Genomic DNA, 22559 nt, shown 5'->3' on the forward strand with positions numbered 1-22559 from the left:
CAGAGAAGAATTTTTTGTTTAAATTTCTCTTGTCTTGCCATAAAAATATGACTTTTATTCCACAGGATTATCTATTGAATATGGTCAGGAACAGCCAATTATTGATGAAAGAGCTATGTGTGTTCAATCCAGTGACATGGTAAAAGGAGGTTTCTAGCCAGATTTGTGTTTTGTTTTGTTTTTGTTTTTGGCCGCAAGCAGCTTGTGGGATCTTACAGGACCTTAGTTCCCTGGCCAGGGATCCAACCCAGCACCCCCAGCAGTGGAGGCATGGAGTCCTAACCACTGGACCACCAGGGAAGTCCCCAGATATTTTTTTAGTCAATTGGGGTGTTTCTGCCTTGTGACTGACCATCAAGGATAAAGTGATAGACCAAAGACAAAATTCTTGGATTGGTTTCCCATGCTTAATTTTATTCTGAATATTAAGAATAAGACTGTTTAATTGCTTACCTGGAGGTACCTCTGAAAGAGGTACTGTGGTTAAAAGTTTGGGCTCTGGAGCCAGAATCCTGGCTTTCTGGATGACCAGCCAAATGCTGATGGACAGGTAACTTAAGGGACACCATTTGCAGTGCATTCTATGTGAATACTGCCTCTGGGAGTGATCTAGAATTGGGGTGTCTTGCATAGACCTTAGTCTCCTCCTCTGTAAAATGGAAATACTGATACCTTGATGGTAGGATTAGTTGAGTTAATGTCTGTAAAGCACAAAGTATAGAGTTTGGGTGGTCAGCGCTTAATTAAGCTACCTACTGCAGTTATTTATAGTGGCAAAAGGAAGGTATAGGAGTGATGTTGAAACAGTAGTCCATTCATCTCAAATATTATTCAGAAAAATATTCGATTGGAGTAGTCCCTGTTATACCAAGTTTACTTAAGGAACTTTAGTTTATTAGATCGCAAGAAATAACAAGATTGGCAAGGCATCCTGGCCTCTGTATATATATTTTTTCTGTAGAAGCACAGTCCTTTGTAAAATGTGTATCCCACTGGATGGAGACATGAAGAAATAGATGTGTTTTTGTAAGAAGGGAATCTAGGTTCTTTGGATCGGAAGTAATTGACTTTTGGTCAGTCATTTCAGAATCCTTTATTGATGCCTGTGGTGCCAAGGGCTCTGTGCTAGGCAAGATGCTGTGTCTAAGCTTTTCTCACCTGTTCCATCTTTTGTCTTATTTCAGGTTGTGCATGATGCCAACACACTTTACATTTTTGCACCCAGTGCACAAAGCAGGGACCGGTGGGTGAAGAAGTTAAAAGAAGGTAAAACTCATATAATGAAATATTAATCTGTACATAATTTCAGAATATAACATTGTTGTCACTAAAAAAGAGATACGGCTAGTGTATCTTGCATTTATAATCTTTTAATCTACAATAAGTGTTTCTCCAAGAACGTTCTCTGTTACTGTAAGTGACACATGTTGAAGTTAACTTCCTTTTTTATAATCTGGTTCCTTCTAGTGGCATATACATAGTTTTTAAGAAGAACATGCTTTCATTTAATGTGTAATACATTTGGAGGTGACTAAGCACTGGGCTTTTATGGTAACAGGATTTGGTATTTTCTAAGAAATTGCCTATGTAGTCAACATTTGATGCGGATGAATTGACTTGTATGTAAAGTATATTAATCAGTGATTTGACCTGCATAATCCTCATTGCTTTTTCTGCAGAACAAAATGGTGGTGGGCTGACTTTTGTGTTTATCCATCACGGTGTAGCAGAGGTCACTTCTGTTACCAAGGGTGCCTCACCCTTTCACCTTGTGAAAGAGAACTCTATGGATTTTCTGAATGCTGGATTATATGTTATGAAGGTTTCCTCATAATAAACGTAGTATTTGAGAAAGAATGATCAACCGGAAACATTCTGTTATCTCTGTACATTTCACTCATCATTTAATGTGTCTATGAATTACAGAAATACAGAACAACAATAATATTATGATTAAATATCATCCTAAATTTTGGGCAGACGGAAGTTATCAGTGTTGCAGACAAACTGAAAAACTAGCGCCTGGATGTGAAAGATATAATCTGTTTGAAAGTAGTAAGTATTAATTTTATTCTGTAGTTATATTGTGCTCAGGATGTACATACTGTTGGTATTATTGGGAGAAAGTGACATGATTTTGATTTTGATGTTGGTTAAATATGGCCTTCACACTTTCTAGCATGGTGTAAACATAGTGTAGGTGTATTTTTGTAAGAATACTTTTATTTAGTGAGCAGTAGGACCATCTCATGGAATCAGAAGGTCTGTTTTTGGGAGTTTTGTTTTTTTTTTTTTTTTTTTTTTTTTTTTTGGCGGTATGCGGGCCTCTCAGTGTTGTGGCCTCTCCCGTTGCAGAGCACAGGCTCAGGATGCACAGGCTTAGTGGCCATGGCTCACGGGCCCAGCCGCTCCGTGGCATGCGGGATCTTCCCGGACCGGGGCACGAACCCGCATCCCCTGCATCGGCAGGCGGACTCTCAACCACTGCGCCACCAGGGAAGCCCTGTTTTGGGAGTTTCTATCACAATATGAAAGCCTACTAAAAATGACTCTGTTAAAACTGTGAGCCTAATGTAGCACCATCAGCAGCTTTTCTCTTCTCTTTTTTTTAAGCTTTACTGAGATATAATTAACAAAATTGTAACATACTTAAATTTTACAATGAGGTGACTGGATATACTTATCTATCCATTGGAAAGGGTTCCTCCCATTGAGTTAATAAACACATCCATCACCTTGCATGTTTACGTGTGTGTGTGTGTGTGTGTGTGTGTGTGTGTGAAAACATTTAAGTTCTACTCTCTTGGTAAACTTCAGTTATACACTACAGTGCTGTCAGCTATAGTCATCATGTTATACGTTAGATCCTCAGACCTTATTTATCTTTTTTTCTTGCTCTCTATATATTTTAATTGAGTTGTAATTAACATACCTTATTCATCTTATAACTGAAAGCTTGTACCCTTTTACTAGCATCTCTATTTCCTCCACCCCCCATCCCCGGCAACCATTTTTCTACTCTCTATTTCTATGAGTTTGACTTTTTTTTTTTTTTAAGCTTCCCCATGTAAGTGATACCATGTGGCATTTGTCCTTCTTGGTCTGGCTTATTTCACTTACCATAATGCCCTCCAACTTTATCCATGTTGTCACAAATGATAGGATTTCCTTCTCTTTCCAAGGCTGAATAATATTCCATTCTCTCTCTCTATATGCCACATTTTCTTTATCTAGTCATCTGTTGATGGGTGCTTAGGTTGTTTCTATATCTTGGCTATCGTGAATAATGCTACTGTGAACATGAGAGTGCAGATATCTCTTTAAGGTATTGATTTTGTTTCTTTTGTGTATATACCCAGAAGTGGGATGGCTGGATCATATGGTAGTTGTATTTTTAATTTTGGGGGGAACCTCTATATTATTTTCCATAGTGGCTGCATCAGTTTACATTCCCACCAGCAGTGCACAAGCATCCCCTTTTCTCTACATCCTTACCAGCATTTGTTATCATGTGTGGTTTTTATAATTGCTATCCTAATATGTATAAGGTGGTATCTTATTGTGGTTTGACTTGCATTTCCCTAATGATTAGTTATGTCGAGCACCTTTTAAGGTACCTGTTGGCCATTTGTATGTCTTCTTTAAAAAAAAGTGTCTGGGGCTTCCCTGGTGGCGCAGTGGTTGAGAGTCCGCTGCCGATGCAGGGGACATGGGTTCGTGCCCCGGTCCGGGAAGATCCCACATGCTGTGAAGCGGCTGGGCCCGTGAGCCATGACCGCTGAGCCTGCGCTTCCGGAGCCTGTGCTCCGCAACGGGAGAGGCCACAACAGTGAGAGGCCCGCATACCGCAAAAAAAAAAAAAATAATAATAATAAAAAAAATTTTTAAAGTGTCTGTTTAGGTCCTTTGTCCACTTTTAAATGAGTTATTATTATTATTTGTTTTAACTATTGAGTTGTGTGCATTCCTTGTATATTTTGGATGTTAACCCCTTCTCAGATATGTGGGATGAAAATATTTTCTCCCCTTCTGTTGGCTGCCTTTTCATTTTGTTGATGGTTTCCTTTGCTGAGCAGAAGCTTTTTGGTTCTGATGTAGTCCCATTTGTTTACAGTGAACAAGGCATGGCCCCAATCCCTGTGGCATTTACAGTCTGTTCAAGAAGGCAGAAATACAAACCGGCTTTAACAGCATTTAAAAAAATCTGTTCTAAAATAGTATTACAAGCAAAATGCACCAGAGTGAGAGAGTCTGAGTGGACTTCTTGTTAGGGGTTCATTTTTACTTAAAACTATCAATCATTGGTAGATGGCATTTTGACCTGTTTTTGTCGTTGTCATTTTCAGGTATAAGAAAAGCACTACCTCGAGCACCAGCACCAGAAACAAAGACGGTAAGCTGGTCTTTAACGTTCGGAAACATTTGCAGTTTATTAAGTATGTTTATGTTCATTCCTGTGATGCTGCTCCCTGCAAGGATCACATCGGAAATGGATAGACTATGGCTCACTTGATTTTTTTTTTTTTTTTGGTGTCAAATAATGTCAATTTAATTGTATCAGATATTACCATCTGGCATTCTGCCTGTATTTTGGCTTCAAGAATTATACAAGAGGCATGGGACTTTAAAGGAATATTTCAGTCTTAAGACCACAGTATTATGACGAAGGAGTGACTGTGAATAGTGGAGTATGGTAGAAAACACATGCACTTTGGACTCCCGAGGAGCCTTGATCCAGCATGAATCTGATATGAGTGCCTTTGGGTGGGATACTTCAGCCATTGCTTCCTCAGCTGTAAAATGGAAGTTATATACTCTACGTCATGGGATTAGGATTAAGAATAAATGAGAATGCAGGTGAACTTATTTACAAAACAGAAACAGACTCACAGATGTAGAAAACAAACGTATGGTTACCAGAGGGGGAGGGGGATAAATTAGGAGTTTGGGATGAGCAGCTACAAACTACTATATATAAAACAGATAAACAACAAGGTCCTACTGTATAGCACAGGGAACTATATTCAATATCCTGTGATACACCCTAATGAAAAACAATATGTAAAAGAATATATACTGAATCACTTGGCCGTACATGAGAAACTCACACATTGTAAATCAACTATACTTCAATTAAAAAGAAATGAGAAACCGTATGCTAGCTAGGTACTAAGAGTGTGCCTTGCACACAGCAGGCACAAAGCAGTGCAGATTCCTTTGAGTGGGAGGAGACCTGACAGAAGTAGTTCTGCTTTTCCCCCCTTCAGGCCGTTAAATGGTGGGTCTGCCTTTAGTCCTCCTGGTTTCTACTCACGTTACCCTTGCCTCTCCCTGGAAAGCTAGTCCTGACACTGAGCAGAAGCCGTTTGATGTTTAAAGACAGCTTTTGCTCTTGTCCTAAATTCTGAAGCCCATGAGAGGTCCAGTAGCATCAATATCATCGAACTCATGGTGCGGGTTCACCAGGTTATCTAAAGCAGACTTTATACTGTGGGGACGTGCGCATTGCTTGGTGTTTTACTGCACACCCAGTTTCAAACAGAAGACTAAACTTTTATATGTTACCTCCTTTTCTTAGCGAAGGCCTCCCCCACCAATTCCACCTGAAGAAGAAGATAATAGTGAAGAAATAGTTGTAGCCATGTATGATTTCCAAGCGACAGAAGCACATGATCTCAGATTAGAGAGAGGCCAGGAGTATATCATATTGGAAAAGAATGATGTTCATTGGTGGAAAGCAAGAGATAAATATGGGTAGGTATTCCCTCTCTGTGGATGATACACAGTGGGTGGCTGGGAGTGAAATACTGAGTGAGAAGAGGATAACCTGTAACTGTCATGTAATGAGGCTAGTTCAGCGGCCATAAATGAAAATATATGTTATTACTTTGCAGTAACACAATGTATTCTTAGTAGTGACTCCATAAATATAAATGAATCAACCACTCCTTTCCAGAAATTAGAATCCATTACACGGGTCTCTTTCTCATCCATTATATGTCTAATTGGATTGTTTGCTCTTGGGGGAAATTACATTTTAGGTCCCTTCCCCCCGCACCCCACCCCCAAGGTAAAGTAATCTTAGATTTGTCTAAGAGAGAGAGAATGTGTGTGTGTGTGTGTGTGTGTGTGTGTGTGTGTGTGTGTATGTGTGTGTCTTTCTGTCTATATGTATGTGCATATGCGTCTATGTCTAAAATACATACATTCAAGAAATTTAAAAACAAACATTATTTATACAAAATAATTTAGGATTTAAAGAGAATAGTCCTTTCAATCTTATTATTGGTAAATAATGGGTAAATGTGGATAAACGTAGGGGATGAGCCTTCGGCTTCATTAAGAAAGCTCTGCATCCTGAGCTTACCTCTGAAATATAATCCTGTTTATATTCTGGGTTCCTGTGGATAGGAAGAGGAGGACCTTTTTGTCCTGGTTAGAGCATGTCCTCCCTCCAAGTCTGCTTTCTCACCTCCTGTCCCACCCCCAGTTCTAGTTCTGTGTTCCTCAGGTCACTTCTGGAGAAGCAGTGGAAGCCTCTGGGTTGGGCAGGGTCCATGTCTTCTGCTCACTTCTCAGCAGTGGTAGATCTCCTGAGTGCTAGTTTGCTGTGCATTATTACCTTTTTGGAAACCTTTTAATCCAAGTTTACAAGAAGGTCATCACTGATTTTTTTTGCCAAACACTGTAGAATATTGAGTTTTATTTTTTATTATAGACATTTTCAGATATCCAAAAAGTACATCATAGTATAATGGAGCCTCTTGTCACTTGACTTCAGAAATTACCAACATTTGGCCAGTCTTGATTTTAAAATCTTCCCAACTGTTTTTTCTCAAGTATTTAAAACTAAATTCAAATCATGTCATTTCACCCCTAAGTCTAACTGCTAAAGATTTTTTTAAACAACTGCTGTGTCATTATCATACTTAATAATAAGTTAAAAAACATCATCTGTAGGCTTTCCTGCAACATTTTCAGGACTAGAAGAAGAGTACAAATAAAAACCCAGATATCATATGGTTAAATATTTAGAAGTTATAAGTCAAGCTAACAAACTGGTAAATAAGATATAACTTATCCTCCAGCTTGACAAACATACCTTCAAAATGACAAGGAAGGCAAGGTTTGGATTGGAGTTCCACGCCAGAATGTGTTAGTGCACAGAGAGCCAGCTCCCTGAGGTGTCTCCCTTCTCTCTTCCCTTCTGCCCTGGGCTCCATCTCACGTGTACCATGTAAATCTCCCAGCCGTACATCCAAACTCTGTCCACATGGTTTGCAAAAGCCACCCCCCAACTTGGTCACTCCTTGGACCTGGGCTGGAGTGGGTGCACACAATCAGCATCATTTGCTTTTCAAAGGATGAAACCCATTGGGAAGGCCCATGTAGGGCTTGGTAGTGGGCAGAGAATTCTGGGACCCTAGTTACACAGATGATGGTCCAGAGGAGGGCTGAGGGATCATGGGCTTTAGCATCCTCTCGAAAGTGTGAGGTCAGAGCAAGGGCCCTCTGGCCCAGGTCTAAGGATAGTACCAACTCTGTAATTCTGGTTTCCCTTGATTAGCTCTAATCTGTATTTTACAGTTTAATCAAGGTTAAAACAAGGTCCACACATTGCATTTTGGCTGATAGGTCTCACGTCTTTCTTTTATTCTGTAACAATCCCTAGCCTTTTTTTTTCTCATTTTTGATTTATTGATAAAACCAGCTTATTTCTCTATGAAATGAGCCACAATCTAGATTAAGCTGTTTGCTTCCATATGGTGTCACTTAATATGCATCTCTGTCCTGTATATCTGGTTGTTCCGCTTCTGATGATGCCAGGATTACTCATTGGTTCAGGTGTCAACATTATTCCTCTATCACAAAGTTCTTTATCAGTGTTTCACCTAATGATTTTGGCATCCATTGATGATTATTGCTTAGATCCATTAGGGATAGCAAAATGGTGATTTTTCTAATTCTGTCATTCCATCTGCATTTATTAAATCTCTAAAGAAGAACGGCCTCATGAACCAGTTCATTTAGTTCATGCAGGAAAGGCAAGATACATTTTGGATTCTTATCTTTTACCAACTTTTCAGAAATAATGAGTTGATGACCAAGCTTCCTCTGTTGATAGCAATGGTAACCAATAATGTTTTGTGTTATTATAGATGCTTATATATTTGGTTTCAGTCTATTGCAGTCATTATTCTTTTTACTTGAATTGTCCCATCATGGGTCAGTGGTAGCTATTTTTGATTGGGGACGCTTTTAGTCTTTCTCAGCTACCCTGCTTTCTGAATAAAATAAAATAGCTCAAGTTCATCTTGTATTTTTCCTGGCCAAACCTGCAGTTTGCCATTTCCCCAAGGAGTTCTGGCTCCTTGTAGTAAGAAGCAATATTTAGAGACAACAGTTGGGGTGCTTGGATTCTAATGGCTCCTGGACTGGTGTTGCTTCTAGGTCTTTCTCAGTGCAACAGAGCTACATGTATGCACTGGTACGTGTGTGTGTGTGTGTGTGTGTGTGTGTTATGAGTTCTTACTAATAGTTCAAATTTAAGATTATGAGGTTTTTACTCAACTTAGAAATTTTATACATGTATCTCTTTTATGCTGAAATTCTTGGCTCTAACCAAGATTTTACCTGATATGATCGCTCCTTAAACTGTAATGTGCATAGGAGATAGGAGTCATCTGGGGTAAAATCATAGATTCCGTAGGCCCACATAGGCCTTCTCAGTTCAGATCTCTTGGGGTATGACCCAGGAATTTGCTTTTTTGTTGTTGTTTTTGGTTGTGCACCACGCGGCTTGCAGGATCTCAGTTCCCTGACCAGGGATCGAACCCGCACCCAGTGCATTGGAAGCACAGAGCCTTAACCACTGGATCGCCAGGGAAGTCCCAGAATTTGCCTTTTTAACAAGTGACCTGATGATACTGATGTAGATGTCAGGCATGACCCTCTGTGAAACAATGCACTACACAGACTGTTGAGGTATTGGAGTGATGGGTGTTTTTATCCAACACTTCAACTTTTCTGAAGTAGTGGTTTCGTTAAAACATCCCAAGAAATTGTGAATTCAAAAGAAGCATCATGGAATATTAGGAAGGGCTCTGAAACTAGTCACAAGTTCAGAATTCAACGTATGGCCCTGTTGCTGGCTAGCTTTGAGACCTGAGAAAGTCTCTCAACCTTTCTAAGCCTTAGTTTTAGTTTCCCCGCCAAAAAGTGGGTACAATAATGCTTGCCTACCTCAGAATTTTTGTAAGGATCAAATGAGGAAGTCCTTTGTAAAGCATCAAATACTGTAGCTATATTTACTTACTGGGGGTCAGCTAGTCTTTCTTATAAGCTTTAGGCAGTTTTATACTTTATTCCGGAAAGGCAGTAATTTTTCTTTTAGTACTCTCTCAGTAAAATAATTTCAGTTTATCTAAAGTATTTTTCTTATTTCTAGGAGTGAAGGATATATCCCAAGTAATTACGTGACAGGAAAGAAATCAAACAACTTAGATCAGTATGAGTAAGTAAAAGATTATTTTGTGAATGTGGAGGACTAGAAAATGTTTTTATTTTCCTACTTATGTAAGACATTTTGGAGATTAATGGTTATCTTTCATTATCTTTAGAAGGACGCACTAACTTAACTCAGTTGTCTAGGATGGTAAATAGACGTTGTGAGAATTAGTTTCTATAATACACTTTACCTGAAGGTACTATGTGTGAATAGAATTACAGAAGTGAATATAATTGAATTGATTTTAAACGAATCATAGCTTTAGCTGACTTTGAAATACAGCTCATTGTTCATTCATTCAAGAAATCAAAATACAGTTTCCCCGAGTGGCCTTTAAAAAAACATTTGATTGTTTCTTTTTTCTAATTATAATAACAATATGTGATTATTGTTTTAAAATTCTTTGAAAATATGAAAAATGTTAGTAAGAGAAATTATTCAGAAATCAACTAAAGTTGACCTCTGTCAACATTCATATATTTCCTTTCAATCTTTAGAATCATGCTGTATATACTGTTTTACATCCTGTTTAATTCACTTAATAGTATGAGTGTGAGTATTTCCTCATGCCATTAAATGTACTTCGAAAACATTTTAATAATTGCATTATATTTCATTCAGTCGTGAATTCTTCAAATGTTTACTGAGACCTTAGTGTGTATCAGGCACTGTGTGAGGCCTTAAGGAGTACAACCAGACATACAGCACATGGATGTGCAATAATTTATATAATCATTTCCTTATTTGTGTGGCATTATGTTGTTTAGGCATCTTTACTATGTAAAAATACTGGGATACCTCTTCCTGTTTATTGTCTTAAACTAGATCTCTAAAAATCTACATACTGAGCTAAAAGCTAGTTATGAACGTCTTAAGACTCCTAATCATGCTGTCAGATTACTTTTCAGAGAAACAATGGGCTGCTGTTTATATGCTCACTAGCAGTGCATGGCCAGGTTTTAGTGAGAGGCTCATATATACCAAATATATATGAGCCTTTTGTGGTCATTCTGAGGTGGTATACTGATGCTTCATTCACTTGTTTAAAAACAACACTGTCAAAAAAAAAAAAAAAACACTGTCACCACCACCACCACCACCACCAAGCTGTTTCCTCTGTCCATGTTACTTCCTGTAATGTGAGTGTACCTTAAAAGTCTAGAAAAGGATTAACAGATTCAAAAGTCCTAGCACTCGGTGGTGTGACCCCTCAAAGTTGTTTTAGAAGTAGGTAAGGGTATGAAAAGCATGTAACTAAAAAAAAAAAAAAAGTTGTTTTAGAAGTAGGTAAGGGTATGAAAAGCATGTAACTAAAAAAAAAAAAAAAAAAGTTGTTTTAGAAGTAGGTAAGGGTATAAAAAGCATGTACCTAAAATAGTGGTTTTGTTCTTGAAGAAATTTTAGGAAAATAGAGTAAATCCTTAGAATTAGGGAAGATGCTAAAAGGTAAAAACTTGGACCTGATTTTAAAGGGATCTGACCAAGAAGTAACTGGTGATTTCAGGAGGGATGTGCTTGGAAACCAGATAATCCTTATCTAAATGGGAGAACTCCCCTTATGACTCATGGGATTACAAATAAGGGTTTTAGGAAGTTTATGATTCACTGCCATGCCATTTTTGGGTGCCTGACTCCACCTCGGCATGACCGAGTGAACTTGCCGTGGGAGTCCCCTCAGCCAGCTGCCCAGGGACTGGGGATTCCATGTGGCGAGGTGCCAGCCCTGACTGGATGAGAAAGGAAAAACCTGTTCTCGGTGCTGACAGTCACTCCTGCTGTCTTTCCACTCCACTGTTTGTGTTAGATTTTGCTAAAGCCCATCCTGTAACACGTCTTAAATGTCTCCAGGGTTAAAAAGCCTTTTGCCAGCTGCTGAATCAAGAGCCCTTCTGCTGTTTGTTTGTGGGCAGGAGGCGTCCGGGCAATAACTGTCCACTGGGCTGGGCTCAGGACTGGCAGCCTGCAGCTCCCAGGGCCATCAGTACCCTAGTTCCCACCCCCTCACCCAGGTCCCGGCGGGGGGAAGACAGGACCATCGGAAGTGCTGCAGGAAAGAAACTGGGCTCGTTGTGGTCAGTAAGATGTTCTTGATGGAAGTATGCTAGAGGAGGAAGGTGACAGGAATGCAAGGACCCTTAGAACAGGAAAAGTCTAGGACAAGGCTTTGCGTGGGTGACCCAGGAGGCAAGGGCCAAAGTGAGAACCGGCAAAGATTATATAGCTCGTTGGTTGGTTGTTTTCAATTTTTTGTTAGTTCATACCTGTTGCCTCCATTTTCTAATTTACCCAACCCACCCTCTCCAAGAATCTTGGCCAGGATCCATCCTTTCCAGAAGGTTGTCCCCAAAGCTGCTTTCCCCTCTATTCAGACAGCACTATGAAGTCCTGTCCCTCTGGAGTGTTTGAAGTGACTAGCCAATCTGAAACCCTCATTCCCATTAGGGTTTTGATATCTAAGAATGGAATGACAAGTTACTTACAAATCCTGGGTATTCTTTCTAGAAGTATATAGTTCCTTCGTCAGGGGACGCTAACTAACCTCCAACAGGCATTTCTGGGCCGGGCTCGTGGGCGACGCACGTGGGCTGGCATCTCGGCGGCAGCTCTCCGGCTCACCACGTGTGCATCGTTCTTCCCGACAGGATGCGTTCAGCAGAGCCACTCTTGTCTTTCCCTCCTTGCCTGGTGATAGGTATCATGGAAGAGGAAGAGAAGCCACAAAGAACCGTTAGGAAATACTCACCACGAGATGAGTCATTTTTTTTTTTTTTTTTTTTTGCGGTACGCGGGCCTCTCACTGTCGTGGCCTCTCCCGTTGCGGAGCACAGGCTCCGGACGCGCAGGCTCAGCAGCCATGGCTCACGGGCGCAGCCGCTCCGCGGCATGTGGGATCTTCCCAGACCGGGGCACGAACATGTGTCCCCTGCATCGGCAGGCGGACTCTCAACCACTGCGCCACGAGGGAAGCCCGATGACTCATCTTTTGATTTGTACATCACTCCTTCCTCCTTTCCTTCCTTCAACGTACCCTTCAGGGTCTGAGTTTATATCCTAGGGAGGAAAACATCCTTTCTGGGGAAACTGCAAATACCATACAAATGACCACTTAGAATAGGATTTGTGCTGTGGATTTTTTTTTCTTTCCTTATTTCTTTTATCCCTTCCCAGGAGCTTGAATATACCAAGTGAGGAAAGGACCTTTTTCTTTCTCTGAGTATCTTATATCGAATTTCTCTTGAGAGCCACAATCTAGCTTTACTGATTTCTTGCATCTGAACGTGAGCCTGAGCCTCCATCACTTACTCTCACTGTGAAGATGTGGGCTTGGATCTCCTGTGATTAATAAAGAGAATTTTTTGTTTTCAATCTTTCAGGTCCTGCTGGTTTATAATGCATAATGAGAGCTGCAGCTACCTTTTCTAATTAACTTTTATGGTTGTTTTTGGTATCCTGACAAATATTTCTCCTATCAGTGGGAAAGCTTTAGGGACAGAATCCATTCTGTTCTCCTCATTTATTTTATCCCTCAGTTGCGTTCAGAAATTGATCAGAATTTAAATTTGTAATTTTGTTGAACTTGGTCTCAGTTCATAAAGTGGGGTCCACAACAATGAGATTTTAATACCCACAATTCTGAGGCCTGGTTAATCACTTCAGGCTCCAAATAAAATAACAGTTTTTGGCTTGTGTTGAGATTATAATTTGTGTTTGTCCCCTCCAACTGCATGAAAGAATCCAGACCAAAAATGATCTTGTATTTTTTTCTTTGTATTTTTCCCTTCCTCAGTCAGGGAAGGCCTTTGTATTCGCTTGTCTCGGGGTGTTTGCTGGGCCAAAAGCAGGTGCTGTTTCTTTTATAAAAGGCTGAGGCAGTGGTGGAAACTTCACGGGTTTAGAGGGGCCAAGCTGATTTCATAACATTGGAATCCTTGGGAAATAGGACTGGATGGAGGATTCTCTGCCCACTAAAGTCCATCTAGAACAAACAACACAACACAACACAAAAATCCAAGTTTAAAGCTGACAGTCTGCGTTCATCTTCTTTGGCCAACTTGCTCATAATCCCCTGGAGAGCATGGGCTAGGGGAAGCAGGGAGAGGGGAGTACCTCTGAGGATGAGGTGGGAGATGGCAGTATCCATCTTTCCTTAGGAAAGATTTCTCAAAGGTTAAGCAGGGGCACTGATATGCAGGGGCTTGGCACAGAGTGGTGGCAGGGCAAGTGCCACTGCTTGGCCCTGGTGGGATTCCTACAGTAGACCTTCGGAGGGCTGCCAGGGGTCGGGGCTGTGCTGGAACCAGAAAGTCTGGAAGACCCAGGAGGCCTGCTCTTCTGTTTTGCTCTGTTTCTTTCAATACTTGGGACCTTCGTGAAATTTGCGGGGGAGGCTTCATGATGATTGGAGTTGAAATCTCCTGCCTGTTGGGGGCTTGGGATTAGATTTAATTGGAATCCAAGACAATAACGTGGTGACATTTCCTGCGTATTTGAGTCAGTGGGGTAAAATTCATTCTTGCTATTATTATAATAGTTAAAACTTGGAAATGATTTTTATGTTAAATAATGAAGAGTCGCTTAAATAAATGATGGTGCATCCAGACCGTGATGCACAGGACTACATTGCTTTGCAAAGATGTGTATCGTGTACCGTTATATGAAAGATTCAGGTTCTGATAGAGCAAGTGTAGCTTGACCTCACTTTAATACAGCAAATAAGAATGTTGGCATACCTATGTGTCTTCATAAAAATATAGGTAGAAAAAGTCTGCATGTATGTGTATCCAAATGTTACTAGTGGTTGTCTATATTATTGAGATTATGAATGAGGCCTTGTTCTTATTTATTGTTTGTTATTGATGAGTAATATTATCAATACCTTGCTAATCCTAAAAAGAAAAAAGAACACTTTTAAAAACCTGAGGCCTTAAACATACCTTTTTCTCTTCAGATGGTATTGCAGAAATATGAATAGAAGCAAAGCAGAGCAACTCCTTAGAAGTGAAGTAAGTGTTTGTACTTGTCTTGTGGGTTTGGTTTCAGCACAAAATCAATGGTAACGAATCCCTGATGAGTAATTCCACCTACCTCTGTTTCTAAAGCCCAAAAAATACTATGGCGTAAGTACAAGTTTTGGTTTTTTGAAATCATTTAAAAGTGAAAACTGCTCTATTAGTTTCCTGGGGCTGCTGTAACAAGGTACCACAGACTGAGTGGCTTAAACAGCTCAAGTTTGTTGTTTCATGGACCTAGAGGTTAGAAGCCTGCAGTCCAGATGTCAGTGGGCGTGGCTCCTTCTGGGGGCTGTGAGGGAGGGATCTGTCCCAGGCCCCTCTCCTTTTCTCCCCATGGTTCTTCCCTCTATGCATGCCTGGCTCTGTGTCCAAATTTCCCTTTTATAAGGACTCCAGTCATATAGGATGAGCCCCCCACCCCACCCCATGACCTCATTTTCACTTGATTCCCTCTGTAAATCTCCGCAGAAGGTCACATTCTGAAGTACCAGGGGTTAGAACTCCAAAGTATGTTTTTTGAGGGGGAAAGAATTAAACTGATAACAATAGGTAATAGCTATACATGGGCAACATTTCTTTACTGTTTCTTACTGATATATCATTTGCTACCTTGATATTAGTACTTGACATGTGTTTTTCCTTTTTGCTTGAAGTTCTTTGTTTTAAAATAGTTTACATCAGTGTTACGTGCTATCTTTTATAAATTAAGTTTTAATACAATATATAGTTGCCTTAAGAAATGTGCTAAAATTCTTACACTTTACAAACAAATAAAGTGGAAGGATGAAATCTACTATAGAGGAAACTAAGTGGACTTAATGAGGAGACAACCTGAGTCTAGCTGTGACTTTTCTAGTGTTTTTTGCATCTGTAAGACAGAGAGGTTGGATTAGAAGATGACCTCTGCAGTTCTCTGCATTTATGATCTAGTTATTCTATTTAGTAATTGCTCCCAGTCTTTTTTTTTTTATGTCTTTATTGGAGTATAATTGCTTTACAATGGTGTGTTAGTTTCCGCTTTACAACAAAGTGAATCAGTTATACATATACATATGTTCCCATATCTCTTCCCTCTTGCGTCTCCCTCCCTCCCACCCTCCCCAGCCCACCCCTCCAGGCGGTCACAAAGCACTGAGCTGATCTCTCTGTGCTATGCGGCTGCTTTCCACTAGCTATTTACCTTACGCTTGGTAGTGTATATATGTCCATGCCACTCTCTCGCTTTGTCACAGCTTACCCTTCCCCCTCCCCACATCCTCAAGTCCATTCTCCAGCAGGTCTGCGTCCTTATTCCTTTCTTTTTTTTTTTTTTTTTTTGCGGTACGCGGGCCTCTCACTGTTGTGGCCTCTCCCGTTGTGGAGCACAGGCTCCGGATGCGCAGGCCCAGCGGCCATGGCCCACGGGCCCAGCCACTCTGCGGCATGTGGGATCTTCCCGGACCGGGGCACGAACCCGTGTCCCCTACATCGGCAGGTGGACTCTCAACCACTGCGCCACCAGGGAAGCCCCTTATTCCTGTCTTACCCCTAGGTTCTTCATGACATATTTTTTCTTAAATTCCATATATATGTGTCAGCATATGGTATTTGTCTTTCTCTTTCTGACTTACTTCACTCTGTATGACAGACTCTAGGTCCATCCACCTCACTACAAATAGCTCAACCTCGTTTCTTTTTATGGCTGCGTAATATTCCATTGTATATATGTGCCACATCTTCTTTATCCATTCGTCTGATGATGGACACTTAGGTTGTTTCCATCTCCAGGCTATTGTAAATAGAACTGCAATGAACATTTTGGTACATGACTCTTTTTGAATTATGATTTTCACAGGGTCTATGCCCAGTAGTGGGATTTCTGGGTCATATGGTAGTTCTATTTGTAGTTGTTTAAGGAACCTCCATACTGTTCTCCATAGTGGCTGTACCAATTCACATTTCCACCAGCAGTGCAAGAGGGTTCCCTTTTCTACAAACCCACTCCAGCATTCATTGTTTGTAGATTTTTTGATGATGGCCATTCTGACCGGTGTGAGATGATATCTCATTGTAGTTTTGATTTGCATTTCTCTAATGATTAATGATGTTGAGCATTCTTTCATGTGTTTGTTGGCAGTCTGTATATCTTCTTTGGAGAAATGTCTATTTAGGTCTTCTGCCCATTTTTGGATTGGGTTGTTTGTTTTTTTGTTATTGAGCTGCATGAGCTGCTTATAAATTTTGGAGATTAATCCTTTGTCAGTTGCTTCATTTGCAAATATTTTCTCCCATTCTGAGGGTTCCATATCTCTTCCCTCTTGCGTCTCCCTCCCACCCTCCCTATCCCACCCCTCTAGGTGGTCACAAAGCACCGAGCTGATCTCCCTGTGCTATGTGGCTGCTTCCCACTAGCTATCTACATTACGTTTGGTAGTGTATATATGTCCATGCCTCTCTCTCTCTCTTTGTCACAGCTTACCCTTCCCCCTCCCCGCGTCCTCAAGTCCATTCTCTAGTAGGTCTGTGTCTTTATTCCCGTCTTACCCCTAGGTTCTTCATGATATTTTTTTTTCTTAGATTCCATATATATGTGTTAGCATACGGTATTTGTCTTTCTCTTTCTGACTTACTTCACTCTGTATGACAGACTCTAGGTCCATCCACCTCACTACAAATAACTCAATTTCGTTTCTTTTTATGGCTGAGTAATATTCCATTGTATATATGTGCCACATCTTCTTTATCCATTCGTCTGATGATGGACACTTAGGTTGCTTCCGTGTCCTGGCTATTGTAAATAGAGCTGCAATGAACATTTTGGTACATGACTCTATTTGAATTATGGTTTTCTCAGGGTATATGCCCAGTATATGCCCAGTTTTCTCAGGGTATAACTTCTTTCTGTAGTTTATGTTACGAGAGCAATAGTAGGTGACTTTGCTTGCTTCAGATGACACGTCACTGCCCCTCCCTGCCCCTCCTCCTCTACAGGATTTTTACACGCCTCCCTGGTGACCTCACAATGAGAGGCAGCTCTAGGGAAGTGGGTAGCTAGAAGGCCTGGGGTCCAAATCCTGGCTCTGCTACTTACTAGCTGTTTGAGTTGGGGCAAATGTCCAACTTTTCTGTGCCCCATTTCCTTACCTGTAAAGCAAACAGGCAAGGAGGTAACAATAGTACCTGCCTCATAGGACTGTTTTGAGGACTGAGTAGATCCACATATTAGAACATGTTAAAACAGAGTAAGTGTTCAATAACCATGTTTTATTGATCGATTAACTGTTATCATTGTCCCTAATTGTTCTTATCAGATTTATTTGTGGGCCTTTATTTCATTCCATTGTCTTTCCTAGGAATAAGAAGAAAATTTATTTTGTTCTGTTAAACACACTTTCATTTTAAAGCAATTTCAGTGCTAGAGATTGACTGTGACATTAATGGTGGAGAGGTATTTGAGGTTCTTAGCTTCTGTTTCTTGCTCTTAGGCTAAGAACCTGATGAGGATTTAGCTTTTGGTCATTCATCATGTTGCTGCCTTTTGGGTTTCTCTGCTTAAGTTGCTTGTGCCTCTGTCTCTCCTTTCATAAAGAGTGATATTTAACATCGATTTCCAGGGGAATTGAGGATTTAAAAAAAAATCTTCCTGTAAAGAGCACTGAGGTATTTACAGGCAAAATGCTGTGTGGATAGAAGATGATATTGAGTCGGGATTCAAGCCTTATAGCAAATATGAAAAATGTATGAAATGAAACCCAGTCATTAAGAAATACATTTTTCAGTAACTGTTTCCCCACATGTCCAGGACATAAGGGAATTGCAAAATTTTGTCTGTTAGTTCTGGAAGGGCCCTGAGAGGTTGTCTTGTTGAGATGTCTCGTACTAGTGTGTGTGAGGAGTTGTGATTGTGGGGAATTAGGAGTGTGCTTTCTTTAACTAATCTCACGGTTCAGTAATGTGAAGTGGAAGGTCACATGGATGGGAGACGGTCACGTGGATGACTTACCTGTTGGTAAGTTGCGCTTCTCCCAAGCAGATTTTCTCGGCAGAGGATAATAATCATAAAATTATAAGATTGGGCTCTTGGATCTTCTCTGTGGCATTGGTATTATTGGATTGAAAAAAATTTTCTTCTTGGATTTTAGGATAAAGAAGGTGGTTTTATGGTAAGAGATTCCAGTCAACCAGGCATGTACACAGTCTCCCTTTATACAAAGTTTGGAGGGTAAGTAATCTCTCTCTCTCTCTCTCTCTCTCTGCTTAAAATCAGAGTTTTTATATGAAGTTCTTATATAGTGTATATGGATTCCTAATTTTCAGAAAATAAGCTACAATTGAGCATTAAAAAAATCTGAACTTGATTTCTAAAGTCTGTACCATTTTTATATTCATATCTAGTAATTTTCCTCATTTTCCATATATATATTTGTTCTGAATGACTACAGAAACTTTAGCAACATTCCGCAGATAATTACTTTGCACTATGCTAGGTACTAAGGATACCACACTGAGCCAAGTAGACACAGACCCAGCCCTCCAGTAGCTTAGCGAGGGCTTCTTTCAGACAGGCAAACAGGCAGTGATGGTATATGTGAGTGACTGCTATGCAGGGAGGGCAACGTGTGTGTGTGTGTGTGTGTTTGTGTGTCGGGGTGGGGGTGGGTGGGACTTAGCCCAGACACATCTGAGTTAGGCATTAACGTTGTCTACTGACATCCAATGTGAGACCTGACGGGTGAGGCAGGCAAAAGTTGGAGAGAGGGAAATGTGTTTCTGACACAGGAAATTGCCTGGACCTGGAAGTGAGCGAGCACTTCGTGAGCTGACAACAGTGTATTGTAGCTGGATTGTAGAATGGGAGGGGCAGGGGGAAGGGAGGAGAGAGAAGCCAGAGAGGTAGAAGTGGAAGACACATCACGTCCATGTCAAGGAGTTTGAACTTTATCTTCACAGCGGCAAGAGTTCTCTGGAAAGGATTTTCAGCAAGAGATGACTCAGGAAGATCTAAGATACCTAAAATAGAATGTGTACATGATTTGTACGTCTAGTTTATTAACTTTTAGAGGTCTTCTGGACATTTGCAACACCAACAGCAGGGACAAAAAGCAGTATCCAGCTAATAGCTATTTTAAGACTTTTAATTGTTGGTAAATGGAGTTTTGGTAAATGTTCTCTTTCACGATCTCATGCAAGGGACCAAGTATCAGTTATCAGTCCCACTTTATAACTTCCATCCGTTAATTTGAAAGGTGAAGCTAAGAAGAACATGGGGGAAAATAAAATTTGTGTAGAGAATAGAGGGGGCCATATGTAGGGACCCTGGTAGAAAACACCTTAAGGGTGAAGTTACATTATTCCAACTTGGTTCTAACACATTCTGATTTTTGTTACAGAGAAGGTTCATCAGGTTTCAGGCATTATCACATAAAGGAGACAATGACATCTCCAAAGAAGTATTATCTGGCAGAAAAACATGCTTTTGGTTCAATTCCTGAGATTATTGAATATCATAAGCACAATGCAGCAGGTAAGTGAGCTGTTAAAACCTATTTCAAATATAAAGTAGTGATTAAAATGATTAGACATGGTGATGAATTCTAATTCATAAAGGTTAATTCATAAACCTTGAGCAGGTTTATGTTGTAGTTAATTGTAGAAAGTGATTGATTTAAAATTACTGCCTATTAAGGAAATGATATATACAAAGAGAAATCAGAAATAATAACTCAAAAGAAGCCCCGTCTCGACCTTAAAACACAAGTTATCCTTATCGTGTGTGGCAAACGTTCACATCTGCCACATACAATACAAGGTCTACATCCTTGGTACTGACAAAGGTTCTTTGCTTGATGCAACTTTAGTCAGGCTCCTGGACCATCTCCTGGGCCCATCTGTACACTTTCTTATAAAATCCAGTTTTGGCAATAACCCTGCTAAGTCACTTTAACCAGAACCCCTTACCCTTGAGATTTGATGTCTAATCACCCTCAATAACTGGTCGGGTTCCTCGCCTTCCACCATCCCCCCGGGTAATGTCTGGGTACCCTGCCTTATTTCAGCAAGAATCTTGTTCGATTAGTTTGGCCAGAACCACTCTAAGCCCTCCCTGCATTGATGTTTCGTTTAGTAATTTTCCATCCACTGATTCCCCACCCTTCTCCTTGGCTGTGAGTTCTCATTTGTCCAGGTTGTGTTCAGAGTCGGGCCCATCTCTTTCCCCCACTTTAAAATCCCATTGCAGTGGTCCTTATACCTATCACAGTGGTCCTGAATAAAGCCTGCTGGACCATCTTTAAAGGCGTCATTGAATATTTCATTTAGTACCGAACTAAACTCCAATGTATGTCTATGTCGCAGCTGTCACAGAAGCTGCCAGATGAGCAGCTTAGGTTTAGGCCTGTGTTAGAGGCTTCCAAAGACTAGCGTAAGAATGTCCCAGACACGTCTTCCATCTTCCCAAATCTTTGCTACACTTAACCACCAGAATGGGAATAAACCAAACATCAAAAACAAAACCAGAAACCACATTTGTGCCCTTGGAAGCTCCAGAGGATGAGATAGAAAGATTTCTAGCCTTTGACTTCAAAGATGTAACTGAGCAGGAGTTAGCCAAGTGTCCAGCCCAATCTATGGAAAATTAACTTTTGAAATTTTATCGAAGGCCTTTGCCAAGTCTGTTGCTATTTGTGACTCTCTTCACGTCTCTCAGATAATGATAGGAATGGTTATTGAGATATAATTTACACACCATAAAGTTCACCCACATGATGTGTACAACTCAGTGGTCTGTAAATTAGTATATTTTCAGACTTGTGCCAACTGTCACCATAATCTGAGGTCATTTTCAGCATCCCCCGTGCATTAGCAGTCACCCCTTAACCCCTTCCACCAGTCCTGCCCTAGGCACCCACTAATCTACTTTCTATCTCTATAGATTTGCCTATTCTGGACATTTCATGTAAATGGTATCATACCATATGCAGTCTGTTCTGACTAGCTTCTTTGAGCGTAATATTTTTGCCATTCCTCCATGTCGTAGCCTGTATAAGTACTCCACTCCTTTTTAGCGATGAATAATAATCCATCGTGTGGATTTTGTTTATCCATTTTGTATCATTCCTCAGTTGATGGACATTTGGTCTGTTTCCACCTTTTGGCCATTATGAGTAATGCTGCTGGAAACATCTGTGTACAAGTTTTTGCATGAACCATGTTTCATTTCTTTTGGGTACTAACCTAGGAATGGATTTGCTGGATCATGTAATAACTCTGTGTTTAACATTTGAGGAACTGATTTCATATCAATTTATCCCCTGAAGAACTTTTGCTTATCTTTTATTCTAGTCTTTTTCAGCATTCACATTCCCCTATTCCTTTCTTCTTGTTCTTGTGTGAATTGTTACGCTTCACCGTTATCTCAAGTCACTCATTTCAGAAACATGTATTAAGTGCCTACTGCATGCCAGGAACGGTGCCGGACGGTAGGGATACTATGGGGAAACTAGATGGCTATTGATCTTGTCTCTCCCAGATCTTACCATCTGGTAGGGGAGACAGAGAAGTACATAACAATATTAGATTACTATGAGATACGCTGTATTAGAAGAAATACATAGGGCTACACGTGTTTATAGGAGAAATACCTGGGATTTCTTATTTAGTATTGTAAGCAACTTAAGTTAAAGGATTTAAGGTACCTCACCTATTTCCAGTAGTTGTGTTATTCCCAGTCGTTAATATTGTAGAGTCCAGTTTTTATGCTAAGATTACAAATGCTGAGTTATGTCAGGTGCATCACTCTAATTTTAGCAGACTACTGTAATTCCATTTCATAATTCAAATCTCATACTGGAAAAGAACATGAAATAATACTTGATAATAATTGTTGGAAACCTTTGAACATCCTTTAAAGTGTTTGCAAGACACCATGCTAGCATAGTGCCTGACAAACACTGCATTTAAAAAAAAAATGTTGAATGAATAAAAACGTATATTTTAAAAATATGGAATTGTTGGCTCAGAGAGTAGTGAAACCAAGCAGGACCCTGTGGGGGCCTTCCTGG

General features: G+C 40.3%; 1 protein-coding gene across 1 annotated transcript in view; it reads left to right on the forward strand.

Moving 5' to 3' along the window:
• TEC (tec protein tyrosine kinase) overlaps positions 1-22559 on the forward strand; it is a 95872-nt gene that overhangs the window by 56245 nt on the left and 17068 nt on the right. The window contains exons 3-10 of the mRNA XM_060012596.1: positions 1185-1266; positions 1927-2055; positions 4347-4393; positions 5579-5754; positions 9449-9514; positions 14457-14511; positions 18642-18721; positions 19890-20023. Of these exons, the coding sequence (XP_059868579.1) occupies positions 1185-1266; positions 1927-2055; positions 4347-4393; positions 5579-5754; positions 9449-9514; positions 14457-14511; positions 18642-18721; positions 19890-20023 (769 nt within the window). The remainder of the gene's footprint in view (positions 1-1184; positions 1267-1926; positions 2056-4346; positions 4394-5578; positions 5755-9448; positions 9515-14456; positions 14512-18641; positions 18722-19889; positions 20024-22559) is intronic.

This window comes from Delphinus delphis, chromosome 5, assembly GCF_949987515.2.
Source record: "Delphinus delphis chromosome 5, mDelDel1.2, whole genome shotgun sequence".
NCBI lineage: Eukaryota > Metazoa > Chordata > Mammalia > Artiodactyla > Delphinidae > Delphinus > Delphinus delphis.